The following is a 15,354-nucleotide window of genomic DNA, read 5'->3' on the forward strand; positions in this document are numbered from 1 at the left end:
ATTCTTGAGAATTTTTTCAGATTTTTTTCTTGCAAACTGTGGTCGTAAAAAATGAAAAACCTCAAAAAAATCGGAAAAATGTACATTTCTCAAAAATATGAAAACATGCTATTTTGCTGTTTAGTGCCCCGATAAAGTACCATAACAGGCAGTGTCCTCAATTTTTTTTAGATTTTTTCTTGTGGGCACTTTTTGTCCGGACAAGAAAAACCGAATTTTTTCGCCGTTTCTGCTATTAGGAGGAAAGTTACACTTGTTGGTTTTACCGCAGGTATATATTAAGTCATTTTAAACATTATTACATTGGAACAAGTAAGTGTTTGACCTAAAAAATGTTTTAAGAGAAAAAATGGATTGTATTTTGTGCGGTATATACCAGAATGTTCGTAACGTTTACAACGTCGCCGGTTCGCACAGCGGTTAGGGCGTCGGACTACGGAGCGGATACGATGGTGTTCGAATCCCGTCGGTGGGAAAGTTTTTTTTCCATACGTCATCTTTATTTTTTCAATTTCTTATATGGTTTATTCGTGTGATTTTAACAATATTTTTTTAATGTTTTAATAATATATTGTCAGAAAATGTACCGTGTTGCTAATGACCTTCGATGTTGCAGCAACATTAAATAATTAAATTATATATATATATATAATTTCAGTAATTGTAAAAGAAAAAATTAGGAAGCAATCATTTCGACTGCTCCGCTCGTTCTAGCGTTGAAAAGAAAAATGGGATTTAAGTGTTCAAATCGCCATCAGACTCCACCCCCAACTGTTGCTCGGAATCCTCTCCGGCCCCGATCAAGATCAATTAATTTCCACTTGCGAGGAGCATCGATACGGTTCGAAGAAGCCTCCAGGAGCGTAGCTAGCAGCCGATGTCCCCCGGGCATTCGACAAAACGATCAACACCTCCTTCCCGCGGAGCCAATCTATTTTTAAGTGGCCGGACCGTGCCGACACAAAGTAACATTCCGCAAAGTAACAATATAACACGGTTGACTCTGCCCGGGTCCCGAAAGAGACAAAAGGGCGCGGGGGGTGGGGGGTGGGGGTGGAGGCAGCGGCGGCGGCGACTGCTTCTTCGTTGAACCGCTCGGACAGCCGGCGAATTACCGAATGCATATTAGCGCGCGATGGGCCGTTTAAAGGAGCGTAGTCAATCTCGGCGACGGACGTTTATGGAGAGGGAATTAATATACCGGACCTTCAACCTCGAGACCTTCGCCAGTGATATATGTACCCCGAGAGATGCTCCACCCCCGAGGTTCCCTTCGCTTTGCTTGCTTGCCCCCTCCTCGCCGGAGGAGCCCGCGCATAGTGTCTTCCGAGACATCTAATGGTCGCCGATGCAATCGCCGGAGGAAATCGTAAACTATTCCGATCGGGACTCGGCTTGACCGCAGCCTTCAATCTGTCGCTGGTTCTTTTAGCAACTGGTGTTAACAAATTAGTCGCCTTTTTGCTTTTTACCTGCGGCCTGACCGCCCCTCCCCCCCCCCCCCCCCCCGCCCATGAACGCCTTTTATACACGATCACCTAACGGGGAAAAAGAGTCGATTGTTCGTGCTTTTTTAGAAATTGTGGGACTATGGCGAAAATGCGACGGGGGACAGTCTTCATCCTCCATTACGATTTGCTGTTAAAGATATAAATAATTCTCGTATTAACACTAGGTTTACGGAGAACTGAAAATGACTGTTTTACATTTCCTTATAAAAATAACGTGAATATATCTATCAAAATCTGTAGCCATTTTTTTAATAATATATACCTAGAGAAATCAATTTGTTAAGTAATTCCTCATGGATCCGTGTTTGCAGTCTCAATATTCGTGAATTAAAAATATTAGAATCCGTCATTTTGACGAGTCCCGTGAATCTAGTGTTAAACGCGATCCTTCTTAATCCTAACTGTAATGACTTATATATACCTAGAGAAATCAATTTGTTAAATAATTCCTCATGGATCCACGTTTGCAATCTGAATATTCGTGAATTAAAAATATTAGGATCCGTCATTTTGACGGGTCCCGTGAATCTAGTGTTAAACGCGATCCTTCTTAATCCTAACTGTAATGACTTATATATACCTAGAGAAATCAATTTGTTAAGTAATTCCTCATGGATCCGTGTTTGCAATCTGAATATTCGTGAATTAAAAATATTAGGATCCGTCATTTTGACGGGTCCCGTGAATCTAGTGTTAAACGCGATCCTTCTTAATCCTAACTTTCATGACTTATATATACCTAGAGAGATCAATTTGTTAAATAATTCCTCATGGATCCGTGTTTGCAATCTGAATATTCGTGAATTAAAAATATTAGGATCCGTCATTTTGACGGGTCCCGTGAATCTAGTGTTAAACGCGATCCTTCTTAATCCTAACTTTCATGACTTATATATACCTAGAGAGATCAATTTGTTAAATAATTCCTCATGGATCCGTGTTTGCAATCTGAATATTCGTGAATTAAAAATATTAGAATCCGTCATTTTGACGGGTCCCGTGAATCTAGTGTTAAACGCGATCCTTCTTAATCCTAACTTTCATGACTTTAATGAAATCTTTTAAAATTATATATTGTTTCCGACTGTATAAAGTCGCCGAGAAAAGAAATGCCACCGGCACCTTGCAAGTTTATACAATTTTTATTTTTCGTAAAAATCCGCAGTGTATTAGCAATATTCAGAACGCAAATCCGCTAGTGACGATTTTTTAACTTTGATGAGATTGTTGCGCATTGTATAGCAAGGTTGCTTCGCTTGTTCCAGGAAAGAGCTTCAGCATCACGATAACGGTGTCAACGACGCCCCCGCAGGTGGCAACGTACACAAGGGCGATCAAGGTGACGGTGGACGGTCCCAGGGAGCCCCGCTCCAAAACGAGTGAGTAGAAAAGATCCAGAGTTTTCTCGTCGACAATGGCCGCGTGTGCAGCCGCGAGATCTATCCGCGGCCACCGGCTGCTACTATCATGCGTGGATTCCCTGAAAATGTACCGATAATTCAACGAAAGTCCCTATACGCGGTAATGGGGAGTCATTACCGAGCAGATGGTGCGCGATGATGCAGTGGTCGACGTGCGTACCGCGCGTATGCGTGTTTCGGGTTAGCTATTCACCCGGGCCCGCGCTACATAGACAATGCTTTTACCAGCACACTCGCGAATAGTAATCCACTTACCGTAATATACTATGAAAACCTCCAAAAATATCCGTTAATTACTGCTGCTTGGCCATGCTTAATAACCGGGCATCGCGTATTTGCGATCGCTTGATATACAAATAACTATGGCTACCGTCATCAGCTGGACACCCTATCAAGCTACTCTTACTTCCGGTTCGGAGAAGCCTAACACCTCGCAGATTTTTCTTCCGTGGATAATCGCCATTTTGCGATTGTTGTCCGGGGGAAATTGACTTATTCTGATAAGGGTTTTAAAAGGGAAGTCTCAGCAAAATTAATACAATCCCGAGAACACCACCCTCTTTCTTCGGGTTTAGGGAAGCTAATGATCATGTTAAACAATTTTTAGAAGCTTTGGAATTTGTTGAAAAATTTTTCTTGCCGAGATAATATTTATTTGGGAATTATTGTCCGGGAGAATTTGTACTTCTTCTGATAAGGGCTGTAACAGCCAAGTCTGATCGAAATTAATACAACCCCAAGAATCCTACCCTCTTTCTTCAGGTTTAGGGAAGCTTTATATCTTGTTAAACAAATTTTCTCGCTGAGATAATATTTATTTGCGAATTATTGTCTAGGAGAAATTTGCGACTTCTTCTGATAAGGGCTGTAACAACAAAGTCATCCCGTCTGATCAATATTAATACAACCCTAAGGACTCCTCCCTCTTTTTTCGAGGTTAGGAAAGGTTTAGATCTTGTTAAAAAATTTTTCTTGCCGAGATAATATTTATTTGTGAATTATTGTCTAGGAGAAATTTGCGACTTGTTCTGATAAGGGCTGTAACAACAAACTCATCCCGTCTGATCAATATTAATACAACCCTAAGAACTCCTCCTTCTTTTTTCGAGGTTAGGAAAGGTTTAGATCTTGTTAAAAAATTTTTCTTGCCGAGATAATATTTATTTGTGAATTATTGTCTAGGAGAAATTTGCGACTTCTTCTGATAAGGGCTGTAACAACAAAGTCATCCCGTCTGATCAATATTAATACAACCTTGAGGACTCCTCCCTCTTTTTTCGAGGTTAGGGAAGGTTTAAATCTTGTTAAAAAATTTTTCTTGCCGAGATAATATTTATTTGTGAATTATTGTCTAGGAGAAATTTGTCCACTTATTCTGATAAGGGCTGTAACAGCCAAGTCTCGTAAAAATTAATACAACCCCGAGAACTCCTCCCTCTTTCTTCAGGTTTAGGGAAGCTTTAGATTTTATTTAAAAATTTTCTTCTCGAGATAATACTTATTTGTGAATAATTGTCAAGGAGAGATTTGCGACTTCTTCTGATAAGGGCTGTAACAGCCAAGTCTGATCAAAATTAATACAACCCCAAGAACCCCACCCTCTTTCTTCAAGTTTAGGGAAGCTTTATATCTTATTAAACAAATTTTTCTTGCTGAGATAATACTTATTTGTGAACTATTATCCCCTCTGATAAAAACCCTTATGAAATCCTCCCCTCTTTTTAAATTTTTACGAAAACCTAGAAATCTGAACAATGTCTCACCCCCTAAATATAATCAATATAAAATACGTCATCGGTGATATCAAACATAAATTTTTCTGAAAAGTAGAATCGCACAAAATCCTGTTCACTATATTGCAACTTTTATCACGTTCCGAAGAAGATGAGGAAAAATCGATCTATCAGTGTCCCGCGATCACAGGTTAACTGTAACGAGAACAACGCACAGTTCAAAGGGCGATGTGTAAATCAGTAACAGGTGACACCGGTTTCAACGTGGCCATGAATATTCATCGCGGAAGGTGATTCGAAAACCGTGAAAATAACTAAACGTACAGGTTACCAATAACGAAAATAATTCCATCGGAGCTCGACCATTTAAACCGGTGTGATTTTTCGATTACTCGCGGTCGCTCCCACATAATGGGTCCCGCGAAATGTAAATTAATCCCCGCGAATATCTGTCGACGCGATTCGCCTCCTCCCGAAGGGCGGACTCGCAAAATCGCGGTCCCGCTTAACCCTTCATCCCCGACCTTATTTTCACTACTATACTCTTCCGAACCCATGCAATCTTTTCCAAGGTTTTCTCTTTCAAAACACTCCAAAAAATACTTTCCAGGACATCCACCAATTTTAATTTTATATATATATTTTTTATTGTTATATTATATATTGTTGTACGTCCTCTCAAGTTGTCCGAGCAAATAAAAACTCAGACAAATTTTTAAAAAATGAAAAATTGCTTATTTATATACAGTCAGTCCCATAAGTACGCTTTCAAATATCGCATAACTTTGTCAATATTGGACTATGCTACTTGAATATTTTAGAGAAGTTAGAACAATTGGATCACCGCATAAAGTGAACAAAATTTTTTACAAAAATTGCAATTGGTCGAAAGTGCAGAGAAAATACTACATGTCATTTTTATATTCCATATCTTGCAGATCTCTGTATAACGCGGCGCAAAAATTATTTAAAAGGATTGTAAATTTACTACTATGTACAATATATAAATAGTCTGTTTAAACAATTTTCTAATCGCGATTTACGGGGATCTGCATGAAGAGTTTTCAAGAAGTCTCTTTTCGGTGTGGTGTAGCAGCAGCTACCGAAACTGTTCTGGGTCGAAAGTGACCCGCGGCGCGGGCGGAGGGTTAAGCCCGTTTTCGGGCTCGGTTCTACGGTCGGGAAAAAAATGCCGGTTATTTCGATATCAGATTAATAGCCGCTGCGGAGTCGACCGCGAATACGGCAGCGTTTTTGCGGACGTTTCGCATTTGTTGTATAAAGTATTGATAGGCGTAGGGCGATCCGTACCCGGCGGCCTGGCAGATTTTTTTTCCCCCAAAATGGTCCATCGTGATTGATTCTACTAACGTTTTTTTTTTATCGCTCTGCCCATCGAACCGTTCGTCTCTCCCCGTCGCCATTTTCTCTCTTCCCGAACAACGGAACGGAGAAACGCGCTTGTGTATAATATTCGGTCAATTTTCCCAGCGGTCGCCGAGGTCGCCGCTTAACCGTCGAATTAAAGTTTCACGGGGCCAACGAGGTTAATTGTGAACTATTTACGCGTTAACACCGCCGGCTCGGATTTTTTTTTTTTTTTTTTGCGCAACGGAAAATTCTGCTCTGAACTGGCACTCTCGCGTGCTGTGTGCCCGCTTCGAAATATCAAAACAAGAAAAGCGATATTTTTCGACGGGCCGACCCGGAAAAAATAGAAATATTGCGCGAAATCCTCTTTTTTTTCGAAAGCCCTCAATCTTCTTTATTTATAGTATTATTATTGACAGTCCATGTGGAGTCGTTGGGGAAGTTTTGCTGTTCGCGAAACAATTATCTTTCAGCTATGGGAAACGTCACTTGTTTTGTAAACTTGAATGAAATTCTCTTCAATTAGGTATTTGCTAAATCTATTAGGTCGTCCCATAAGTTCGTGCCGTTTACTTTTCTACATTTAAATTCTGAAAATAAAATTGTGATCATCCTTTTCATTCCACAACCTCCTCTGACCTTTTTGGCAAAGACATCGTATCGTCACTATAAAATTTCTGCGGTTTTTCGTTAAAATAGTTTTCAATGGTGAATAATATAAACATATCCACGGCACGAACTTATGGGACGACCTAATGTAACACGTAACACTTAGAATCTTATGGTCCTAGGTCTTTAGGGACAATTATACTCGATGAAGTTTCTGAGCTTCCGGAAGACCACTGTCTGCGACAAAATAAATTTTACAATTACTAGAGTACGGATCTTTATGCGTTTATGGCTAATGAAAATTTTCAGAAAATGCTAGAATATAAAATTCGGTACAATTTAATACGATCTTTATTTATTTTGGATGTACAAAGGCTGTCCCCGTTGAAAATGTGACTTTACTTGATTCCGCTTTCTTAAAATTTGTCTATAAAAATTGAAAACTGCATAAACAGTCTAATAATTACTGGTGCGTGTGATCAGTAGACTGCGGATCTTCATGCAAAATAAAATTTTTATACATCAATTGCAATCTACAGGAGCTAAGTAAAAATTTATTTTGCTCATTAATAATTTTTATATGTTAAAAATGGTATGTCGACATTGTTAAACTCCTTTAATCTTCTCACAGTTTTCAATTACACCTACTCATTTTTGTCATGAATGCATAAAATCTGCAGTCTAATAATAAGTGTAACAAAGTATACTGCATACTTTACGAATCAATATAAAATTTACAATTTTTAACCCTAACCCTGTGTTTTCTATCAAAATTACTTGAATTTCGGGACACCCTCAACCTGCTCTTTGTCATAAACGCATACAATCCGCAGTCTAATAATCAGTATAACAAAGTATACTGCATACTTTACGAATCAATATAAAATTTACAATTTTTAACCCTAACCCTGTGTTTTCTATCAAAATTACTTGAATTTCGGGACACCCTTAACCTGTTCTTTGTCATAACTGCATAAAATCCACAGTCTAATAATCAGTATAACAAAGTATACTGCATACTTTACGAATCAATATAAAATTTACAATTTTTAACCCTAACCCTGTGTTTTCTATCAAAATTACTTGAATTTCGGGACACCCTCAACCTGCTCTTTGTCCTAAACGCATACAATCCTCAACCCCCTCGCATCCCCAATTGCTACAATCCTGATCTCGCAAGCTCTCGCACCCCATGCTCACCCCTATCATCGCCACGAGCCCATTCGTGCCATAATATCCCCGTAACTCCTCCGAGAACTCAAGACTCCTTACTCAAAACCGATCCCGGTCGGATTCTTCGTCGGTCACGTGAAAATGGTCAACAATTACGTGTCGGGCCACCAGATGCGAAAGTTCTCGAGACCGAAACAGAAACGAAGTCGAAGAAGAAGTGGAAGCCTCTTCGGGGCCCTGTCTCGTGTCCATCGAAGAGGTGCGCTACTCTTGTTTCGTGGCCGGCGCGGCGCGGCGATTGTCCGTCGGTGTGAATGATCGTCGCCGCGTCGTTGTCTGTCTGCGTGTCCTTTGACGGCGGTGAAAGAAGTCGGCAGCGTGGTCCGTTGTCTGTTGTGCGTCTCTTCTGACGATGGTCGGGAAAAAAACGTGTTCGACGAGGCTGCCCGCTAACAATGGCCACGGAAACGGCTCGGTGGCAGCCGAGGCGCGAGGACTCGCTGGTCCCAGACTGGAAACGTCGGTCGATTTAATTCCGACGCGACGGAGCCCGAAATGAAAGGGCCCCTGGGACCAAGCGGAACAGAGGGAGAGAGAGAGAGAGAGAAAGAGGGTGAGAGGGAGAGGGTGTCGCGTGGAGAGAAGCCGCATGGGCCCCTTGGAAACGGGACACGCATCACGACATATTGCATATATGTATATACGTTACACGCATACACGCCCGGGGTTTTTCGGGCATGAGAGAGAGCTGGCGTGTCTCCTCGGCTTGGCACGCACCAGGGACAATTTATGTAACGACCGGCGAGCGTACGAGCGCCGTCGGGCAAAACAACCGGCGCTTACATTGTGCTCACGGCCGCGCACCGCTACGCAGACACCTGCCGGCTATCATTATTGCATGGATAATCGTGAGCTTTTTGTTATCGAAAATTACCACCACCATCGGCCCGGACACCGACCAACCCCCTCGTCCCTCTCTGGATCGGGATAGGGTGCAACCCCCTTTTCTGTCTCCCTCTCTCTTTCTCTCTCTCTCTCTCTCTCTCTGTCTGTCTATCTTTCTGTTTCTCTTCCCCGCTTTCTGTCTTTCGCCGCTGTCTTTTTCGTGGCTCGAGAGAACGGCTGTTTCGGGCCGGAGGCCTCTCGGTAATCGTGCAATTTCTGTAATTCGACTGTAGCCGACGCGTGTAAATACTGCGAGCGCGGCTACCGTGGCCTGGAACGACACGTAACAGGATTAACGGACCGCGCCGGCATGCCATTCGAACACCGGAAACGACTGTGCCCGATTTTCGAGAGTCCCGAAGGATTTCGGGCTACCAGGATTTTGACAGAGGCGGACTTCCTTGGGAATCTTCGGGAAATTTTATTTTGTACGATTTTTGGACTTGCTTCGTGGATTTGGTTACGATTGTCCTGGATTTTCGGGAGTCCCGAAGGATTTCGGGCTACCAGGATTTTTACAGAGGCACACTTTCTTGGGGATTCTTCGGGAAATTTTATTTTGTACGATTTTGGGGCTTGTTTCGTGGATTTGGTTACGACTGTACATGATTTTCGAGAGTCCCGAAGGATTTTGGGGGTACCTGGAATTTGACAGAGGCAGATTTTCTTGAGATCCACAGGGAAATTTTATTTTTACGATTTTTAGGGCTTATTTCGTGGATTTGGTTACGACTGTGCTTGATTTTCGAGAGTCCCGAAGGATTTTGGGGTACCTGGATTTTGATAGACGCAGATTTTCTTGAGATCGATGGGGAAATTTTATTTTTACGATTTTTGGGGCTTATTTCGTTGTTTTTGATGGAACTGTGCCCGATTTTCGAGAGTCCCGAAGGATTTCGGGCTACCAGGATTGCGACAGAGGCACACTTTCTTGGGATTCTTCAGGAAATTTTATTTAGTACGATTTTTGGGCTGGTTGCCTGGATTTTGACAAAGGCAGATTTTCTTGGTATCCTTGAGGAAATTTTATTTTCACGATTTTTGGGCTTATTTCGTTGTTTTTTATTAGGCTATGCCCGATTTTTGACACTCCCGAAGGATTTCGGGGTACCAAGATTTTGACAGAGGAACACTTTCTTGGGATTCTTCGTTTAATTTTATTTTGTACCGTTTATGGGCTTGTTGCGTGGATTTGGTTGCGACTATGCACAATTTTCGAGAGTCCCGAATAATTTTAGGAACGGTTTTGGCTCAGGCTGACTTTCTTGGAATTTTTAAGGAAATATTGTTTTAGACTGTTTCTGGAGATTGTTTTGTCGGATTGGTTGTGGTTGTGAGGTTGGTGGTTGTCTTTTTCTTTGGAGGAATTTATTAGGCAACTTTCTACCGCGTGTGTGGACAATATGGCGATTGCTTCGGTATTTCCTTTCCTTTCGGTATTGCTTTTGACGTTGTTTTACGTTGATCTGTGGTTCAAGATTTAGGGAATTTGGAATGTTGTGACTGCAGATTTGTGCAACTTTGTACGTTGATTGCTAAACTAAGGATCTTGTTGCAGCCATTTTGTATTTTGGAAAGACCTGTTGGTACACCTTAAAAGTGTAGAAGCATTAAGAAAATTAAATTGCTTCTTGCAATTGATGCAGACACTTTATAAAACGTGCGAAACAAAATTGTTCGCATCAATTTAATTCTCTTAATGTCTCTACTGTTTCCAGCTGCACGTTCGTCTTGTAGTTGCATTGTGATCAATAGACGGTGAAATGTGTGCAATATTGAGCGATTAACGTTAATAGCAACATTGATCGTGATTAGAACGTAATAATCCTTTCCTCGAAGGACTTGTAACCTGATCGGGCAATGTCTCAAGCGATCAACAATTAATTGTTGATATCCACCAGGAGAATTATCATCTCTCTGATTGGATCTGAGAGCTGCGAATTGAGAATAGTATGGAGAGTAGGAAGTGACAGGATTAACGGATTTCCAAGGTTATAATTGACCGATCGGAACCGTTCGAACCGTGAACGAAGTTTCTGGCATCTATGTAAAACTAGAAACTAGAGTCACGAACAGAAAAACCATTTACATGCTCATTTGCAGAAAAACATTAACTAGCTCTTCTTACGAACTTCCTATTAACCCTGGCTAACTAACTCCTCGTAAAAATGTCTGAATCTCATGATACCAGATGCTGTGGATTACACTTGCTCCAAATATGTCAATTAATAAATCCAATACCAAACATAACCTCATTTTATATTCACATCTTCACGTACAATCGTCATTGTCATAAATGCTCAGTAATATTTAGACCACAAATATTACGCGTTTATGACAAAAACAGCAAACCTACAACAGCAAAAAAAAAATCGAATTAATTTTAAAATGGCTGAAGCGCAATTAAAATTGGTGAAATAATCGATTTGGGAAGAGTAAAATGATTTCAGAAATTACTAAAATTGCCAGAGAAGTAGAAAATCAATACAGTTTTCTGTCGTATTTCGCTCCCAGTTTCGTGCAATTGAAAATTTGTATTTTGCACAAAGGTTCTACTAATAAGGTTACGCGCAGGATGGCTTAGTTGGGGTCGGGAGAAACCTCTGGTTTTAGCATGAATGCTCGAGGTTACCGGAATGAAGCGGACAAGCTTGTTAGCCGAAAGAAGCACAGCGTTTCGTCGCGAGAGATCGCTGCAGGGATTCGAGCGGCCGATCGAAAAAGCAGACAGAAACAGAAACGGTAAAGGGCGACGGAAAAGGGACCGAGTGAAAGGGATCGCGGAACAAAGTGGCTAGCAGCCGGTTACGGTAGCCAAAAATCATCGAAACGCTGTCGGCCGGACAATATCGACGGACAGTCGCTGTCAGTCAAACGTCGAAATTGAATTTGCTTGGCCGGTAATTGGTCCGCGTTTGGAATGTCGATTAGAGGGAATGCAGGGAGTCCGCGAAATGATTTCTGGCTTTCATAGAAAAGCGGGCCGAGGCCCGTTCGGTGGCATCTGGATTTAAGGGTCGCATGGGAGTCGAAATTGCGCTGCCAAAAAATCAGCTTAATTCCGTGTCCGATGGCAAACGATCGAACAACGCCGGACGATATTGCTCGATGAAAACGTTAAAATTGAACGGACCCCGTTGCCCGTGTCCGATCGAAAAACAACTGTTTGCAACGAGACATGAATTTTTCCTACGGCCGGGACGACAGCGTGAACGGTCGTCGCTTTGATGCCAAATGGAAACAAATCGCTGCGACTAGGATCGATCGATCTGCCGGGAATTTTAATTTCCAGTTCCTTCGGTGCGGAATAATCGACGAATTTTATTCGAATTTTTCTGTTCGTCGTTTCGGACATCAGAAACAATTGGGTGACTCATTTGTGAGCTCCATGGTCCACTGAATAAACCACTCTGTGCAATCTAATACATGGACTGTAGATCATTGTGCAAAATTCCTCTTAACACGTTGACTGCCATGTCAACACATGTGGGTGACGGAATTATTTGTCCAGGTTTTAAAATGAATTTTGATGTCAATATATTCATTATGCCGATTAGGATCAGTAAAATGTAAGAAAGTTGGAGGACTACTCAATAATATCATATATTTAATTCTTTTTAATTTTTATTTCATTAAGTAACTTACTTTGATTATGGAAGTTTTGAGGTTTCTAGTTTGGCAGTCAAAGTGTTAAACAGATTTAGTAGGTCGAAAGTCACAGATCAATTCTATACAATTTTAGCTACTCGTTTTTGTCTAAATCATTTATCGGGAATTCCAGTTTCTAATTTCCGCGGAAGAGTTGATGAATTTCGTTGGGACCCTTAATTCGTCTTTTAGGATATTAGAAGGCGACTCGGTTCGATTCAAGTTGTTAGAAAAATCCTGATTAAAGGACGCTTCGCGACACCTCGTGACGGATCTACAAATGGCAGGCCTCGGCCCGTTCATTCGCGAATTGCTGTTATTTCGAGTCACGCTCGCAGAAAATATCAAAGAGAAACTGTTCAGAAAATGATTAGGGGTACCCATAAGTAATCAATTATTTTAGAATCTAAAACAAACTTTGTCGTAAATGCAAGTTTTTATTTCTTGATTTACTATATAATATTCGTTGTTATCAAGAACAGTTTGCCATCTTTCAATGGCAATACATTGCATCTTTGGTTCATTTTCTCTGTTCAAGAATTAGGAAAAATTCTGAAAAAAATCTGAAGCATTGTAACTAACTAGATATAGGTTCAGAAATTTTTTTCTGTCTTTAAAGAATATATGTTCTTGTTTTATTAAAATGCAAATATCAAGAAAAATTATTTTTGAGCAATATTTCACAGTCCTACCTTGCACTCTATTATAATCTCCATCATTATCAAGAACAGTTTGCCATCTTTCAATGGCAATACGTTGCATATTTTGTTCATTTTCTCTGTTCAACAATTAGGAAAAATTCTGAAAAAATCTGAAGCATTGTAACTAATTAGATGTACAGGTTCAGAAATTTTTTTCTGTCTTTAAAGAATATAAGTTCTTGTTTTATTAAAATGCAAATATCAAGAAAAATTATTCTTGAGCAATATTTCACAGTCCTACCTTACACTCTATTATAATCTCCATCATTATCAAGAAAAGTTTGCCATCTTTCAATGGCAATATGTTGCATATTTGGTTCATTTTCTCTGTTCAACAACTAGGAATGTCGATGTACCATTTTGAACATATAAAAATTATTAACGAGCAAAATAAATATTTATTTAGCTCCTACGGGTTGCAATTCATGTATAAAAATTTTACTTTGCATACAGATCCGCTGTCTACTTGTCAAGTATGAAGGGTAGTTGTAGAGAAAAATTTAATTGTTGTATATTTGGTTAATTTTCTCTGTTCAACTAGGAAAAATTCTGAAAAAAATCTGAAGCATTGCAACTAATTAGATACAAGTTCAGAAATTTTTTCCGATTTTTTACTCTAGAAATTGCAGCTAGAAAATTAGGAATGTGCTGAAATTCGACAGAATATCCTGCAGAAGTTCCATCAGCACACAGTTTACATTTTTACAAAAGTGTGCGGTCATAAATAGACCATTGTGCACAATGCGATCTAGCACTGTGCGTAAATCGGATGGCATTACTTTATGAGATACATAAACTGACATCTCAAAATAACAAATGCCCCAATAATAATAACGGAAACTGCGTAGAAAAATAGTTTACGGTACCGCAGAAATCGATAGAAGTAATATGGGATTAATATTATTTTGAAATCTGAAACGAACTTTATAGTAAATTCAAGTTTTTATTTCTTAATTTACTATTATAATCTCCATCATTATCAGTTTGTCATCTTTCCAGCAAATTTTCAATCCCCCTCTTATAGAAATCCAGGGTTAAGTAAAATATGACTCAAGGTGCCTCCTTACGTCTTCTACAGAATGTTTTATTTCTTAAACAATGCTCCAGAGATCTGAAAAGATCAGAGGGAGCAATATCCGGTGAGTACGGGGGTGCGGTAAAACTTCCCATTGCAATTCTTTGATTTTTTCCTGAGTGAGTTTCGCTGTATGGGATCGGGCATAGTTAATTTGCAGTATTACACCTTTTCCGTGGACTAAAGATGCCCCCTTTTTCAATAGTTCCGAATACAGCCGTTGTAATTGCTGACAATACAACTCAGCAGTAACTGTTTCTCCAGGTTTCAACAACTCAAAGTGAATGATGCCACGACAGTCCCACCAAATGCACAGTAACAGATTTCTAAGTGATAAGCTAGGTTTAGGGGTTGATATTGCGGTTTGATTCGCAGAAAGCCATTGCTCGGAACGCTATATGTTATCATAAAGAATCCATTTTTCATCTCCGGTAACGATTCTGCTAAGAAATGGATCTCTACGAAATCTGGATAGCAACGAAGTGCAAATTGATCGACGAATATTCTTGTTGGTCTCAGATAATTGACGCGGTGCCCATATTCCTTGCCTATGTGCCTTTCCCATTTCGTGTAGGTGCCTTTGTATACTTGACCGTGTGGACCCAAGGCTTCTCGATAATTCTTGTATACTTAATTTTGGATCAGCTTCCACCAGAGATTTTAGGGTGTCATTATCAAATTCAACTGGTCGTCCGAGGCCTGTCAGAGAGATCATAATCACCGGCAGCAAACCTTCTGTACCAACGTTGACACTTGTTGACCTTCAATACATCTCCATAAACATCGCAAATTTTCTTTGTTGTCACCGTTGCATTAAATCCCGCATGAAAATGAAAAAGTATGCAATATGATCCTCGGATGGTACGGACGCCGCCATTTTATTACAGGGTTGTAAAAAAAAGTTATTAGAATATTTCGAGCACAGGCTGCTTCACCGAAAACTGTAAAAGAGTACGTGTTTCTGAAAATTCTGAAAATCATTTTTCAAGGAGGAGCAGAGAATTTCTGCGTTCCGGACGAGAGTATTGTAACGTTTGCGGCAATAGCGTTCGAAGCAACGGTTTCTAGGTACCAGGAGGAAAGGAGGAGAGATATGAGTGAAATTCTCGAAAATACTGGCAGACCCCGTCGTCAAGGAGGACGTAAGACGAGCGGAGGGAGGGGCCC

The 15,354-nt window shown here is 40.4% G+C and overlaps 1 protein-coding gene across 1 annotated transcript in view; it reads left to right on the forward strand.

The window, feature by feature from the left end:
- The window catches only part of LOC143360856 (uncharacterized), a 71,986-nt gene that overhangs the window by 13,007 nt on the left and 43,625 nt on the right, over positions 1-15,354 (forward strand). Inside the window, exon 3 of the mRNA XM_076800011.1 lies at positions 2,777-2,890. Within this exon, the coding sequence (XP_076656126.1) occupies positions 2,777-2,890 (114 nt within the window). The remainder of the gene's footprint in view (positions 1-2,776; positions 2,891-15,354) is intronic.

Source organism: Halictus rubicundus, chromosome 1 (assembly GCF_050948215.1).
Source record: "Halictus rubicundus isolate RS-2024b chromosome 1, iyHalRubi1_principal, whole genome shotgun sequence".
NCBI lineage: Eukaryota > Metazoa > Arthropoda > Insecta > Hymenoptera > Halictidae > Halictus > Halictus rubicundus.